This window comes from Tamandua tetradactyla, chromosome 8 (assembly GCF_023851605.1).
Source record: "Tamandua tetradactyla isolate mTamTet1 chromosome 8, mTamTet1.pri, whole genome shotgun sequence".
Classification (NCBI taxonomy): domain Eukaryota; kingdom Metazoa; phylum Chordata; class Mammalia; order Pilosa; family Myrmecophagidae; genus Tamandua; species Tamandua tetradactyla.
This window is the reverse complement of record NC_135334.1, coordinates 40494973-40511288: the sequence shown is the minus strand read 5'-3', so window position 1 is coordinate 40511288 and position 16316 is coordinate 40494973. Positions and strand designations below refer to the sequence as shown.

The window sequence follows — 16316 nt, the reverse complement described above, 5'->3', positions numbered from 1 at the left end:
ACTTTGTCTTCAAGGAGAGCTCAAGGGAAGAGCAGGAGTTAATCAAGTGACAAACGGAGGAAAAGAGTACTTCCAGGGAGAGAGCACAGCATATTAAAGGCCTAAGTGATAAAAGAGAACAGGCACCTTTAAGAACTGAGCAAAATTCGGGAACTGCAAATAGATAAATGAGTAAAGCAGGCCAGCTCTAAGAGTGGTGGCTCCTGCAGGCAGAATTGGGCAAAAGAGTCATCAATTTGTAACTTCTGGGCTAGAGTAGAATGCAAAGGAGAAAGTGGAAAGAGATAGGGCTGAAAAGGTAAACAGAGTCTAGATTGTAAGAGATCTTGCAGGCTACATAACTGGATTTCATCCAAAGTCCTAAGAACAATGGCATTTTTATGGAATTTAAAGAGGAATGTGACAAGATCAGATAGCAAATAAATAAATAATAGGGGGAACAAATATTTAAATAAATTGGGTAGAGGGAAATACTGGTCAATGAGAGGGAGGGTGAGTGGTATGGTATGTATGAGTTTTTTCTTTTTTCTTTTTATTTCTTTTTCTGGAGTGATGTAAATGTTCTGAGAAATGATTGTGGTGATGAATATACAACTATGTGATGATATTGTGAGCTATTGATTGCATACCAAGTATGGAATGTTCATACATTAAGAATATTCATTTTGCATGTTGATTGATTTTATTAATAAAAATTTAAAAAAATAAATAAAAATAAAAATTCACTTTGGCTTCAATGTTGAGAATGAATTATAAGGGAGCACTATTGTAGGAGGCCACTGCAATAATAGAAGTGAGTGATGACGATGGCCTCTTTCAAAAATACGTGAAATATATTTTATTCAGAAAGCTCATTTGTTCGTTTAAAACGGGGAAAAAAGAATCTCAATTCTGTTGGGGGGTGATTCTGACATTCTCTTTCCTTCTTCCACTCACATATGTATATCCAGTTATGCCAGAAAATGTGTATCTTTTATCAGAATATAATAGTCCATATTCTTATTTTAGCAACTGAAGTAAAATATCCCTGTTTTAAATATAACAAAGTTCATACAAAATAGTGCCTATACATTTTCTGGATTTTGTTTTTGACATTGTAGTAATTTTCACTTTAAAAACATTCAGGTTATCCTAATATGTGCTAAATTCTTTGCTCCATATAGTTATTCATTTTGGACCTGGAGAAAGCTGTTCAGAAGATGCAGTCATGATGAATACACCTGTGGTTAAAGCTGCTTTGGAAATGGGCTTCAATAGAAGGCTGGTAAAACAGACAATTCAGAGTAAAATCCTAACAACTGGAGAGAATTATAAAACTGTCAGTGATCTTGTATTAGATTTACTTAATGCAGAAGATGAATTAAGAGAAGAGGAGAAAGAAAGAGCAAATGAGGAAAAAGAATCAGGTACAGATATTTATCTATTAGTCTCTATTTCCATAAGCATTTAACACTGTATGTAAATTACAGAAAGCAATCCAGTCATATTTTCTGATGTCTAGTATTCTGAATTGCTCAATAAATTGAATTGCTCAGTAAACTGACAATGTATATGCTGAGTGAAGTTTTTTTCCCTGCTTTTCTGTAATTCATATTTTTACTCTGGGCAGTTGACTGTGTATATAATTATTCATGACACATTTTTTAACCCAGGCCAACTGCTCACTATCCTTTCCTGTAAATTGGTGTGTGATCACTGACACTGCTAATTGTAAATTAATATTAAGTTCCCTAAACATAAGAACTTAGCTCCTCTTCAGAGTGTCCTGTTACTTAGGCAGGTCTTACTATTTGACATGCTCTCAGGACAAATTATCCCTTCCACACTAGTGTTATCTGCTACCCTACTGCCTCTACACTATCACCTTTCATAAAAACTCTTCTCCTCTGGTCCTGCCCAATTTCATCTGGCGGCAACACTGCTATCACTTCTCTTGCGTAGAACAAAGAAACAAAGAGAAATGCTGATTTTTGTCACTCTTTCCTAACATGGATCAGACCTGTAGGCCTTTCAGACGTAACTTTTAACAAGTGCTTACTGGTATTTGGGCTATCAAAAGGGAATTTTATCTAAGACGGCAATTTACAATGACAACTAGGTATGACCTCTTTTAGTGCCCCTATGTCCATTCTTATGAATCTCTCTTCCTAGCTTCTGGTTCATCTCTGTTTAGCTCTGGCCAATTTGCAAATACAGTTAGAAAGGTCCTGAGCTTGTTTTCCCTTATCAAAGCTCAAGGCTCCAAATATGTACAAGGAGATAAAAAGTTTGCCGGTTAAATTTGTCCCAGGTGATCTGGGAAATGTTTCTTCCCAGGATGACTGACAGGGAGATTGTTCACTCTATTTAGGGATAAACCTACCCCTGTCCACAAAGATATATTTAGCCCCCCCCCACTTGGACAAACATACCAGATCACAGTAATCTGGTATCAGTATATTCAACAAAGTGTTAATTACCCAGTCCTTTATACCACAGCAGCAAAACAGTACAACTTAATCTTTGCCTAGCCTAGTCAAGCTCTCTTTCTCACTGTGAAGTAAAGATCAGGCCAGCATGTCCTTCCAAAAAGTAGTCCTATCAGTCTTAGCCACTGGTCCCTAGTCACAGTTATTCAAAGAAGAGAACAACAATCTCCACAACTGTTTACAAACCCTAGTAACTCTAAAGCTATCAGCCATAAATTATTTATATTTCCTCAAAAAAAAAAATCAAATCTCTAGAGATAACTCCAGGTCAACAATACACAACAATTTGCATTGTCAAAAAGATTCCTTATCTTCTCAGCCTCACCATTAAATCCCTGTTATCTACAACAGTGTCGGCACATAGTCAGTTGGTCGATGCTCAAGAAATATTTTTTGAATGAGTGAATGAAAATACATTTAGGCAAATGATTATAGTTTCACCAAGAACAACGGGTGAATAATTTCTTGACAGGAGTGTAAAGGAAGAAACAATTTAGTATATTTTTCCAAAAATAAAAGAATAATCTGTGTCAGAGGTATATTGACGTCTTCACCCCTTTATAAACCAGATACAGTCTGTAACTTTGAAATAAGACTTTTTTCACCCAGCTAATAGCAATCCAATTTTAGAGACTTAAGAATTTTCAAAAAAGAACTTATTAGGGTAAGTAAAATGTAATTAGGGAAATAAATCTTAAATTGAAAAACTGATATACTTCAATACCAAATCTAAATTATATTTTTATGTTCTGGTATATCACTACTTCTCTAACATAGTCAATTTAACATATATTAGGCTATAATTTTTCTACCCCTCTGGCTATTACTTTATGTTAGTACTACTCTTTAAATAACTAACACTTGGTGTTCATTTATTCAACAGATACTTATGGAACAACAACTTTGTACCAGGCACTGGCCCTTTTCTCATTTATTTTCATAGCTTCATTTATCTTCAAAATGTGTATTTCTAGCATTGACTTTTCAACTAAGCACCAATTTTTTTTCTTTATATTGAGATGTACTTATACACCATAAAATCCATCTGAAGTATATAACTAGTGGCTCACAGGATCATTAAATAGTTGTGTATTCACCACCACAAACAATTTTAGAACATTTTTATTATTCCAAATAAAGAAATAAAAATAAAAAAGAAAACCCAAAATATCCTACACCCTTTATCTCCCCTACTATATATATTTTTTGTCTTTATTCTATTACTCATCTACCCATTCACCAGGCAAAGGGAGTGTCAGTCCCAAGGCCTTTACAACCACATGTCACATGACAAACGCTATACAGTCATTATCAAAGATCAGAGCTACTGGGTTACAGTTCAACAATTTCAGCAATTTTCTTCTAGCTATTCTCATACACTGAAACAAGCAAACAAAAAAGAAGTATCATATGATATAGTCAGTAGTCACAATCATGTGTTAAATCCTAATTTCTCAGTCACAAATCTTTCCTTTCATTTGATCATTCTCTCAATCTGCAGGGATATCTAGACAATGACCATTTTAACTTCCTCATGCTGGAAAGGTATACTGACCTTATGGGGTAGAGGAATGAAATTGGTTGATGTTCTTGGAGAGACTGGTACCTCTGGGTTTCAGGGCTTATCTGGCATAGGAATAATCTGGATAAGCAGCATTTTTTATTCGTTATTAGATGGTTCTACTTGTGTGTCCTATTTTTGAAAAAATGACTGAATCTAAAATCCAACAATCATTTCCGCCCAAATAATTCTTTTTTTCAAACTGCCCAACTTTTGTCATTAAAGTATTTTATATAGATAGCTTTATGGATCATGATAAAACTATCTTAATTAACTAATAAAGTTAGATTCATAAATGCATAGTTATGTTCCAAAGAGACAATAAAATTGCAGGGATTCAAAATATAAAATTGTTACCAAAAGATTAAAAAATCTAGGTCTTGAGGAGAATAAGATGGCCCTATAGGATCAGAAGGTAGTCACTGACAATGTCTATTTTTCAAAATGCTCTTAGTGCCTTTTACTCCTACTAGAAATGTGTCATATCTAATTGGGAGAGGAGTAATTGAAATGTCAATGAAAATGGAATTTTAAAGAATTTTATAAAAGAATAACAATTTAAGAAAAACATTTCTATCCTTTTAATTTCTCTTGATTTGACCTTTTCCCAATTTGACTAGATTGAATTGAAATTTCAATTTTATCATATTCCAGATTTTGTCTGGTTAAAGGCCAGTAGTATTGCAGCATGATTGAGAGTACAGATCCTGATACCACATTACCTCAGTTTGTCTTTGACTGGTTATATCCTTTGCCTCTCTGTGCTTCAGTTTTCTTTTTGTAAAATGGGAGCATTAGTACCTATCTCAAAGGACTGTTGTAAAGACGAAATGAGCTAATACATAGAAAGTGCTTAACACAGTGCTCAATAAATCTAAATCCTTATCATAAGTGGCATTATTATTATGCACAGGGAAAACAGGTTCCCCCAAACCTAGCACTCAACTTTAGTGCCTTATTGATGGTGGGTTACAACGGATTTTCATTCCGTTGTACATGGTATAGGTGTGGAAGGAATTTTATGACTAGAGTTGGAACATATTTGTGTTTGCTTTTTCTTTTTCTGATAAAGATGATCTATCGTTAATCCGGAAGAACAGAATGGCACTTTTTCAACATTTGACTTGTGTGCTTCCAGTCCTGGATGGTCTACTAACTGCCAGAGTGATTAACAAACAAGAACATAATGTTATTAAACAGAAAACACAAACACCCTTACAAGCAAGAGAATTGATTGATACTGTTTTAGTAAAAGGAAATACTGCAGCTACCATATTCAAAAACACTCTACAAGAAACTGACCCTATATTATACAATAATCTATTTGGTGAGTGATAGAAAATTATTTTGGGGAACTTTTTAGGTCAATTGAAAATATATTCTCAGTAATAATCTGTGGTTATTGGTAATGCAATCCAATTTGTAAACTATTAATTGCATAAAAAATTAAAGATCTTTGTAGCTTGACATTGGACAGTTATTTAGAGTATTTGGTCAGAATCTAAACTGTTAGTTTGAAAACATATATTCTATGGCTAAATATCAACCTTATTTGGTATAGTAATGCTTTTTCTTTTTTTCCCTTAGTGCAACAGGACATAAGGTATATTCCCACAGAAGGTGTTTCAGGTAAAACAGTATTAATACTCTAAACTAGTAGAAACCATCGTTTTATTGTCTTGGCTTTTCATTGGGAAAGAAGCAAACTTCTTTTATAAATTTTTTAAAATTTAAGAATTAAAAAAATTATTTTCTCTTCTTAGATCTACCAATGGAAGAACAATTAAGGAGACTACAGGAAGAAAGAACATGTAAAGTGTGTATGGATAAAGAAGTGTCCATAGTGTTTATTCCTTGTGGCCATCTAGTAGTATGTAAAGAATGTGCCCCTTCTCTACGAAAATGTCCTATTTGTAGAGGTACAATCAAGGGTACAGTTCGTACATTCTTGTCATGAAGAAGATCCAAACTTTGTCTAAACTTTTAGAATGAATGGATTAAAATGTATTGTATTTTTAACTTACACTGATTTGTTTTCCTTAAAAAATTCTATTTATTTACAACTTTGAAGATTTTGTTTTACATAAATATAATTAAATGCATTTATATAAACACATAAATATGTAAATATAAATATTAAACATATAAGAGCACAGATCCTGGTACCAAACTGCCTCAGTTTGACTTCTGCTAGTTGTACGTCCTTTGTCAAAGTACTTACCTCACTGTGCCTCAATTTTCTTATCCGCTAGATGAGGGTACTAGTACCTGCCTTAAAGGGCTATTACAGGGATGAAATGAGTTAATACATATAAAGTGCTTAGCACAGTGCTTTAGATACCAAGAGAATTACCTTGTGCAGAAAAAGCACTACAAATACAATGCTAAAACAAAATTTCACCATTACTGAAATTGTAAGTGAAGTAAAATCTAAAATTTTTAAATTAACCTTTTAGAATTTTAAATATTTATATTAATGAGATATATTAATAACCAGGAACATGGATTCTCTGCATTCTCAACCAGTTTCTTATATGTAGGTCTTGATATTTGTTGAATGACTTTTATGGAACACTGTGAGTTTTTGTTTCTGTAAAGAATTCTGGAAGGACAATTTAATAAAGTAGCTAAAATCACTACTGTTCTTAATATCTTTATTTTATGGTTTCTAATAATTTGGTCACTTCCATGCTCCTTCCACACCTCCTTTAAGACCTTCTGAGTATTGAACTACAGTTTAGATCCCTTTCTATAAGATGTTTCCTCATTTATACTTGTAGAGCACAGGAATCAGTCACACCTGGCTTTAATATATAGGATTTTATGAGATGGCTGAGACAAAATCAAACACTTTCCTCAGTAAGTGTGGTTATTCATCTGTCATTAATTCATTTAGGAAGTCTTGTGTCACTCTTACCCATGTGAGAACCACACTGGTAATAATTCTGTACATTGGTTAACAGCCTTTGGAATTAACAGCTTATTCTGGTAAAATAACTCTGTTCATTATTGTTAGTGCAGCAACATTTCCTTCTCTGCATTTTCTCTTGGTTCTCAAAATGTCTAACTCATAATTCTCTATCCTTTGTTTCCTATAGAGATATTAGGGCTCTAAAACCAAATTAAAACTATAATAAGGAATAGTTTAAGAAGACATGAAAAGGCCAGTCATTTAAGCCAGCCCTAGATATGTGGGAATTTAAAAGAGAAAGATTAGGGACTAACTGAGGGGGAGAGAACCATCTCTTCATTCAGGGATGCATTCCTTGAGATGCAACTGATCTTGTGTCTATGCTAAAAGGCTCAGCTGGCTAGCCACATGCTAGCCACACTATTTTCCTGGGGTGCTAGATTGAGTTAAATTGTAAGTGCTGCTAAGGTAATTTGTAACTTAGCTACAGGATACATACTGAGATAGTACATACACATTTTTTTTTTGTACATACACTTTTTGCAACATCTATTTTTCATATGGTTTTAATTGCACACTGTACTTAGTATTTGAACTTACTTTGCCATCTCCATTGTGAAACTCTTGTTAATTTCGTATTTCGGTAAAAAATAACTAATGTTAACAAATAAGTACTTACTATTTATTCAAATGTTTTGTTATTTCCTTAGGTGTGAGTTAAATTGAATTTTTGTTTTGGAAAAAATATGGTCACAGTAGATAATAATGGTGTAGATAATAATAGTAGTCACACACTAGATAATAATAATTTGCTGACAGTTACATTTTGGGTACTTGACATGCATTAACACATTTGGTTGCCTCCTACCCCACCCTCCAACCAACCTGCTCTTTAGTTCCTAGGATTGGACAGATGATTTAAACCTCTACAATATAAAACAAGTGTTAGAATTCAACTTTCAGCTGGTTTAATTTCACACTTAGGTCATACTCAATATAGCTTCCATCTACCCTTTCTATTTACTTCCTCAAATTACTTGATACTATGATATCTCCAATTAGACATTAGGTGCCTTTGCAGTCACAGGCAATATCATTCAACCATCTTCACTTCCTTTTGGCTTTTTGCATGATGCAAACAATATGGATGCTTACAAAGTAAATTACAAGCAAAACTATTACATGTGATTTCTAAGGGACACTAATAATACCCTTGAAAGAAAGTGCATCATTGGGTCAGAGCTCCTCAGCCTTTTAAAAAAATGCCCATTTTCATGCCTCTAATCAAGAAGATTTAGGAAAGGTCTACTCTCCAGAGTTTCTACTGTGAAAATAATAGGTTCATTTTCTTCTTCAAATCACGCAATATACCTGGTCCTCATAAGATTCTAACTTGGCTCTGTATAGTCTGGCCCTTGTCATAGCTCTTCAACTTTATTTTCTGCAACTCTTCTAATCGCTAACTATATTGCAGTCATCCTGGCTTTCTTCACTTTCTAAACATGCCAAGCTCTTTTTCACTTCAAGTCTTTGAATGGAATATGCCTTCATTCACCCTTTCTCTGGCAATTCCTAATCATTCTTTAGGTGTCAGCCTAAATGTTGCTTTCTCAGAGAGGTTTTCTCTGACTTCCCCATCTAAATTATATGCCTTTGACTGGTTCTCCAATGGCACCTTTGTTCTTTTTTTCCCACAACACATCACTATTTGTATTTATACATTTATTTGTTTGTTTAATGCCATATTCTATTGTCAAAAAGTCCATTATAACAAGAATGGTGTTTTGTACACTATTATATGTCTTGTATGCAGCACAGAACCTGGCGCAGAATAGGCGCTTATTGAATAAATGAATGAATGAATGACTTCCTGTGATTTAGGGTAGGATGTGAGAGGGGGGATCTCTTCCTCCTTCAGAAAAACTACTAAAGGTAAAGTACTAAGGCATATTCACTGATAAAGCAGAGAATCATAGGTCAAATCCACATTCCCTTAGATATCAAAAAGAGTCTTGGAGGTGAAAGATCAACCCAGTTAAAAAAAGAATTCAGGGGCAGGCCATGGTGGCTCAGCAGGCAGAGTCCTCACCTTGCCATGCCGGAGACCTGGGTTCATTTCCCAGCGCCTGCCCATGTGGGAAAAAAAAAGATTTCAGGTAGGACAAGACTTGGAACTACTTTCTGAATGATAGGGCATGGCAAATTGGCTTAGCAAAGAACAAAAGATAAGACATAGATATGGGAATTAGAAACTTAATAATAAAAATAATAAAATTAACATTTATTGAACTTGCATGTTACTAGAGAGGCATGAAAATGGGCATATTTTTTAAAAGGCTGAGGAGTTCATATCAGATGAAAGTGCAGGTTTTAGGTTCAAATCACAACTGAGTAAGCTTGGAAAATTTCTTTAACATCTCTGTGCCTCAATTTTGCATCTTGGAATGAAGATAATACAGTACCACCTCATAGAGTGGTGGAGAGGATTTAAACAGTTAATTTATCTGTAAGATGTTTAGAATGATCAAGTGTTACAATCATTAGGTAGGTAATGTTCTCATTCTTTTTAGGATTAAAAACTGTAGCTTAGAAAAGGTCAGTATATTGCCTAAGGTCTCATAGATAGTAAGTGATAGATTTAGGAGAAGAACCATCATTAACTACAACCAAAATATGGAAGAGACCTTAGGAGTCCTATATATCCATAACCTCTGTCAGCAGTATGTTTGAATTCCTGCCTCTGCTTGAGTATGATCAGAGTCAAAGAACTCATTTCCCCTCAAAGTAACTTCTTACATTTCTGAACAATTCTAAGTACCAAGATGTTCTTTGTCCTGAGCAAAACTCCGCCTTCTAATTTAGTAAAATCTCATATACTTTCTAAGTGTTCTCTTTACTAGGCTGAACATGCCAGTTCCTCGGGTGATATGATTTCTGACACAAAGAAAAGATATGCCATGACTAACAATGCCTAAACACTTCCAAAAATACTCATGGATTTTGGGAGTAGTTCTATATTCAGTTATGTCACTGTTTCTTGGATAGTTACAAAACATTCCTAATATGTGTGCAAAAATAAAAAAATCTAGAAAATATACACAGGAAGAATTGGTCATTCTGAATTCACGTTTATTTCTCTTACAGCTCTTGCTTGACCAAGAAAGTGAAATTATGAAATACTTCAGTGTAGGATAAAACATGCATACCAAAAAAAAATCAGAAGCCTTGCTTCTTTTACTTTTTTTAAAGAAGTATTTAATATTTCAGAATGGGCATTGCCTAAAGATTTCTATAGACTAGGAGAAGAACTAACGACGCAGGAGAGAAAATAGGATTTAACAATGAGTATGATTGTTGAATCACTATACTGATATTTTTTTCTAGCCTCCAGTGTTTTGGAGCAGCTAAATGGAAAAATCTAAAATAGTGGAATGGTAGCCCATAACAAACTCTGAAATCTGTTCCATAACTACTTGTGCACTTTGACAATTATTGTTTTTTCTTTCTTCTCTTTGTATATATCTTATATTTCACAATAAAAAACATTTTACAAAAACAGTCACTAAAGGGACAATGACAATTAAATGTAATTTGCAATCCTGAATGGGATCTAACAAGGGAGGAGAAAAGGCTCAAAAGGATATTATGAAAAAAATGAACACTCAAGGGTTCAGAAAATGGACTGATAGATAGGCAGATAGATATACAGATAGACTGATAGATAAATGGATAGATAGATGGAATAATACAGGAATGTGGCAAAAAGTTAAAGTTGGTGGAGCTGGGTATCTGGAGAAATAGCAGTATTTGGAGTTTTCTGTATGAGGTGTGTATTATTTTTGTAACTGTCCTTTAAGTTTGAAAGTATTTCAAAAATACAAATATTTTTAAAAAGTATATAACATCACTTAAGTAACACAGATAATATTTTATTACTTATTGCTATGTAACCTTGTAGTCCAGTGTTATACTTGTTTTCCCCATTTATTCAGCTGATTTTTAAAGTCATATTCCCAGTGCACACTTGCTGTTGATTTTAAAAGTAAATTGTGAGGGGCTTCCAAAGTGGAGAAATAGGGAGGGAGCAACAGAACCTACTTTTCTCTCCAAAGCAGCAAATAGCCAGACAAAACTATCCAAATCAATTGTTTTGAGGATTCTGAGGCCAGGGGAGTTCAATACAACATACAGGGAAGTATAGGACGAAGAGACTGAGAAACCAAGGCCAGAGGTTGTAATTCCATCCATGGCTCCTGGTGACCAGCCCCCATCTCTGGAGAGAAGCAGTGGCAGGCAGCCCAATCCCTGCCTGGGAAAGGGCTGTGGACTGGGATGGCTGGAGGAAACCTCCACCCCAAGTGCAAGGGGACACAGTCCAGCACTGACCCAGAAATTGGCGGGTGAAGTGAGAACATGGGATTCCGCAGCTTCAGCCTGCTTTAGTCAGATGCTGCTGGGCACCATGTTTTGACCTGTGTCGAGCCAGACTGGCAAAGAGCCCTATAGGGGGTGCCACTGTTTCACTGTGTCAGAGCCAGAACTGGCAAAGAGCCCTATCAGCCAGTCTTTACTGGGCTGAGGGGAACAGGTAGCCAAAGAGTGCCATCTACTGGGAACACTGGAAAGTGCAGCCTGATAATATGGAAGGAAAAAAAGGGCTTTCTGGAGTCTTTACAGACCCTTTCTCAGGGCATTGAGGATCTGGTCTATGCACCCACTGCACCCCCCCCCCCCCCCACACACACACACACATAGATAACTAGCCCTGTTTTGGCTGAGAAATACTGATGAAACAACTTTCAAAGAAGATTCTTAATACAACCCAAACCAACAACAAAATCCTAGACAAGAAAGAGAAATCAGCCTTCAGAATAAACCCATCAAGTTAACCAGATATAAGCAAAAACTCACAAGGTACACTGAAATGCAGGAAGATATGACAAAGCGAAAGGAATAAATTAAAAAGTCAGAGGAGATACAGAATTGGAAAGAACTAATCAAAGGTGTTCAAGCAAATCTAAGTCAATTGAAGAAGATGGTCAAAGAGATAAAGGATATTCAGAAGACATTGGGTGAGCATAAAGAAGAATTCATAAGCATACAAATAAAAATAACAGATCTTACAGAAATGAAAGGACACAATAGATGAAATTAAAAACATACTAGAGATACACGACAGCAGATTTGAAGAGGCAGAAGGAAGGACCAGAGAGTTAGAAGACTCAGCCACTGAATTCAAACACACAATATAATGGATGGAACTTCCTGGAAGATGGCGGCTTAGTAAGACGCGGATCTTAGTTTCTTCTCCAGGACACCTACTAGGGGAGTAGAAACGATACAGAAAGCGCCCAAAGCCACAACAGAGATAAAAAAGACAGCGTACCCCATCCTGGAACGGCTGGCTGGCTGAGAGAAGCAGCTCGGGTGAGATCGCCGAGGCGCGCGGGCCTTACCGGGCGGGGTGGCAAGCGGCCGGAGTTACTCCCTTCCCCCTTCCCGGGCCGGCTGGGAGAATTGGAGAGGCGGTCCCCTGAAACCAAGGTGACTGGCGCCCACACCACGCGCAGCCCCCGGACCAACTGAGAGAATTGGATCAGAAACCCCCAGGCCGCGGAGAACGGTGACCCCGTGACTCCCGGGGAACGTGCACTCTCTCGGGCGGGCCGCTGCCGCTGGCGCCCTCCCGCCACACTTGTTGCCCAGGGCCAACTAGGATACTCGGACGGGCTCTTTCCCTGGCTGCGGCGACCAGCAACCCTCCCTGCGTTCGGACCCCGGGCCGGCTCAAGCCGCTTCGGCTAGCGAACCCCCAGGACGGCGAGAGTTTTCCAAAGTTTAAGGTCCCACAGCACCTTTTACTGGTGGGACCAGCAGACAAACGTGTGCCACAAGCGCCACCTACTGGGCAGGATAAGAAAAACAAAACCCAGAGATTTCACAGAAAAATATTACAACCTTGCTGGGTCCAACACCAAGAGAAATCTGAATAAATGCCCAGACGCCAGCAGCAGAAGATAACTGTCCACGCTCAAAAGATTGAGAATATGGCTCAGTCAAAGGAACAAACCAATAGCTCAAATGAGACACAAGAGCTGAGACAACTAATGCTGAATATACGAACAGAAATGGAAAACCTCTTCAAAAATGAAATCGATAAATTGAGGGAGGACATGAAGAGGACATGGGCTGAACATAAAGAAGAAATAGAAAAACTGAAAAAACAAATCGCAGAACTTATGGAAGTGAAGGATAAAGTAGCAAACATAGAAAAAATAATGGATAGCTACAATGATAGATTTAAAGAGACGGAAGATAGAATTAGTGATTTGGAGGATGGAACATCTGAATTCCAAAAAGAAACAGAAACTATAGGGAAAAGAATGGAAAAATTTGAACAGGGTATCAGGGAACTCAAGGACAATATGAACCGCACAAATATACGTGTTGTGGGTGTCCCAGAAGGAGAAGAGAAGGGAAAAGGAGGAGAAAAACTAATGGAAGAAATTATCACTGAAAATTTCCCAACTCTTATGAAAGACCTAAAATTACAGATCCAAGAAGTGCAGCGCACCCCAAAGAGATTAGACCCAAATAGGCGTTCTCCAAGACACTTACTAGTTAGAATGTCAGAGGTCAAAGAGAAAGAGAAGATCTTGAAAGCAGCAAGAGAAAAACAATCCATTACATACAAGGGAAACCCAATAAGACTTTGTGTAGATTTCTCAGCAGAAACCATGGAAGCTAGAAGAGAGTGGGATGATATATTTAAAATACTAAAAGAGAAAAACTGCCAACCAAGACTTCTATATCCAGCAAAATTATCCTTCAAAAATGAGGGAGAAATTAAAACATTCTCAGACAAAAAGTCACTGAAAGAATTTGTGACCAAGAGACCAGCTCTGCAAGAAATACTAAAGGGAGCACTAGAGTCAGATACAAAAAGACAGAAGAGAGAGATATGGAAAAGAGTGTAGAAAGAAGGAAAATCAGATATGATATATATAATACAAAAGGCAAAATGTTAGAGGAAAATATTATCCAAACAGTAATAACACTAAATGTCAATGGACTGAATTCCCCAATCAAAAGACATAGATTGGCAGAATGGATTAAAAAACAGGATCCTTCTATATGCTGTCTACAGGAAACACATCTTAGACCCAAAGATAAACATAGGTTGAAAGTGAAAGGTTGGGAAAAGATATTTCATGCAAATAACAACCAGAAAAGAGCAGGAGTGGCTATACTAATATCCAACAAATTAGACTTCAAATGTAAAACAGTTAAAAGAGACAAAGAAGGACACTATATACTAATAAAAGGAACAATTAAACAAGAAGACATAACAATCATAAATATTTACGCACCGAATCAGAATGCCCCAAAATACGTGAGGAATATACTGCAAACACTGAAAAGGGAAATAGACTCATATACCATAATAGTTGGAGACTTCAACTCACCACTCTCATCAAGGGACAGAACATCTAGACAGAGGATCAACAAAGAAATAGAGAATCTGAATATTACTATAAATGAACTAGACTTAATAGACATTTATAGGACATTACATCCCACAACAGCAGGATACACCTTTTTCTCAAGTGCTCATGGATCATTCTCAAAGATAGACCATATGCTGGGTCACAAAGCAAGCCTTAACAAATTTAAAAAGATTGAAATCTTACACAACACTTTCTCGGACCATAAAGGAATGATGTTGGAAATCAATAATAGGCAGAGTGCCAGAAAATTCACAAATACGTGGAGGCTCAACAACACACTCCTAAACAACGACTGGGTCAAAGAAGAAATTGCAAGAGAAATTAGCAAATACCTCGAGGTGAATGAAAATGAAAACACAACATATCAAAACTTATGGGACGCAGCAAAGGCAGTGCTAAGAGGGAAATTTATTGCTCTAAATGCCTATATCAGAAAAGAAGAAAAGGCAAAAATTCAGGAATTAACTATCCATTTGGAAGAACTGGAGAAAGAACAGCAAGCTAACCCCAAAGCAAGCAAAAGGAAAGAAATAACAAAGATTAGAGCACAAATAAATGAAATTGAAAACATGAAAACAATAGAGAAAATCAATAAGGCCAGAAGTTGGTTCTATGAGAAAATCAATAAGATTGATGGGCCCTTAGCAAGATTGACAAAAAGAAGAAGAGAGAGGATGCAAATAAATAAGATCAGAAATGGAAGAGGAGACATAACTACTGACCTCACAGAAATAAAGGAGGTAATAACAGGATACTATGAACAACTTTACGCTAATAAATACAACAATTTAGAGGAAATGGACGGGTTCCTGGAAAGACATGAACAACCAACTTTGACTCAAGAAGACATAGATGACCTCAACAAACCAATCACAAGTAAAGAAATTGAATTAGTCATTCAAAAGCTTCCTAAAAAGAAAAGTCCAGGACCAGATGGCTTCACATGTGAATTCTACCAAACGTTCCAGAAAGAATTAGTACCAATTCTCTTCAAACTCTTCAAAAAAATCGAAGTGGAGGGAAAACTACCTAATTCATTCTATGAAGCCAACATCACCCTCATACCAAAACCAGGCAAAGATATTACAAAAAAAGAAAACTACAGACCAATCTCTCTAATGAATACAGATGCAAAAATCCTCAATAAAATTCTAGCAAATCGTATCCAACAACACATTAAAAGAATTATACATCATGACCAAGTAGGATTCATCCCAGGTATGCAAGGATGGTTCAACATAAGAAAATCAATTAATGTAATACACCATATCAACAAATCAAAGCAGAAAAATCACATGATCATCTCAATTGATGCAGAGAAGGCATTCGACAAGATTCAACATCCTTTCCTGTTGAAAACACTTCAAAAGATAGGAATACACGGGAACTTCCTTAAAATGATAGAGGGAATATATGAAAAACCCACAGCTAATATCATCCTCAATGGGGAAAAATTGAAAACTTTCCCCCTAAGATCAGGAACAAGACAAGGATGTCCACTATCACCACTATTATTCAACATTGTGTTGGAGGTTCTAGCCAGAGCAATTAGACAAGAAAAAGAAATACAAGGCATCAAAATTGGAAAGGAAGAAGTAAAACTATCACTGTTTGCAGACGATATGATACTATACGTCGAAAACCCGGAAAAATCCACAACAAAACTACTAGAGCTAATAAATGAGTACAGCAAAGTAGCAGGTTACAAGATCAACATTCAAAAATCTGTAGCATTTCTATACACTAGTAATGAACAAGCTGAGGGGGAAATCAAGAAACGAATCCCATTTACAATTGCAACTAAAAGAATAAAATACCTAGGAATAAATTTAACTAAAGAGACAAAAAACCTATATAAAGAAAACTAC

General features: G+C 36.1%; 2 protein-coding genes across 5 annotated transcripts in view; one reads left to right on the top strand and one right to left on the bottom strand.

Annotated features, from left to right (window-relative positions):
* LOC143644314 (baculoviral IAP repeat-containing protein 3-like) overlaps positions 1 to 6665 on the top strand; it is a 15297-nt gene extending 8632 nt beyond the window's left edge. Inside the window, exons 5-8 of one of the 2 annotated variants that reach the window (XM_077113139.1) lie at positions 1164 to 1406; positions 5102 to 5356; positions 5617 to 5658; positions 5793 to 6665. In XM_077113139.1, the coding sequence (XP_076969254.1) occupies positions 1164 to 1406; positions 5102 to 5356; positions 5617 to 5658; positions 5793 to 5986 (734 nt within the window). In that variant the 3' untranslated portion in view covers positions 5987 to 6665. The remainder of the gene's footprint in view (positions 1 to 1163; positions 1407 to 5101; positions 5357 to 5616; positions 5659 to 5792) is intronic. The other variant, XM_077113140.1, reaches the window with a different exon arrangement.
* The window catches only part of LOC143644315 (uncharacterized), a 40721-nt gene that overhangs the window by 7053 nt on the left and 17352 nt on the right, over positions 1 to 16316 (bottom strand). The window lies entirely within an intron of this gene.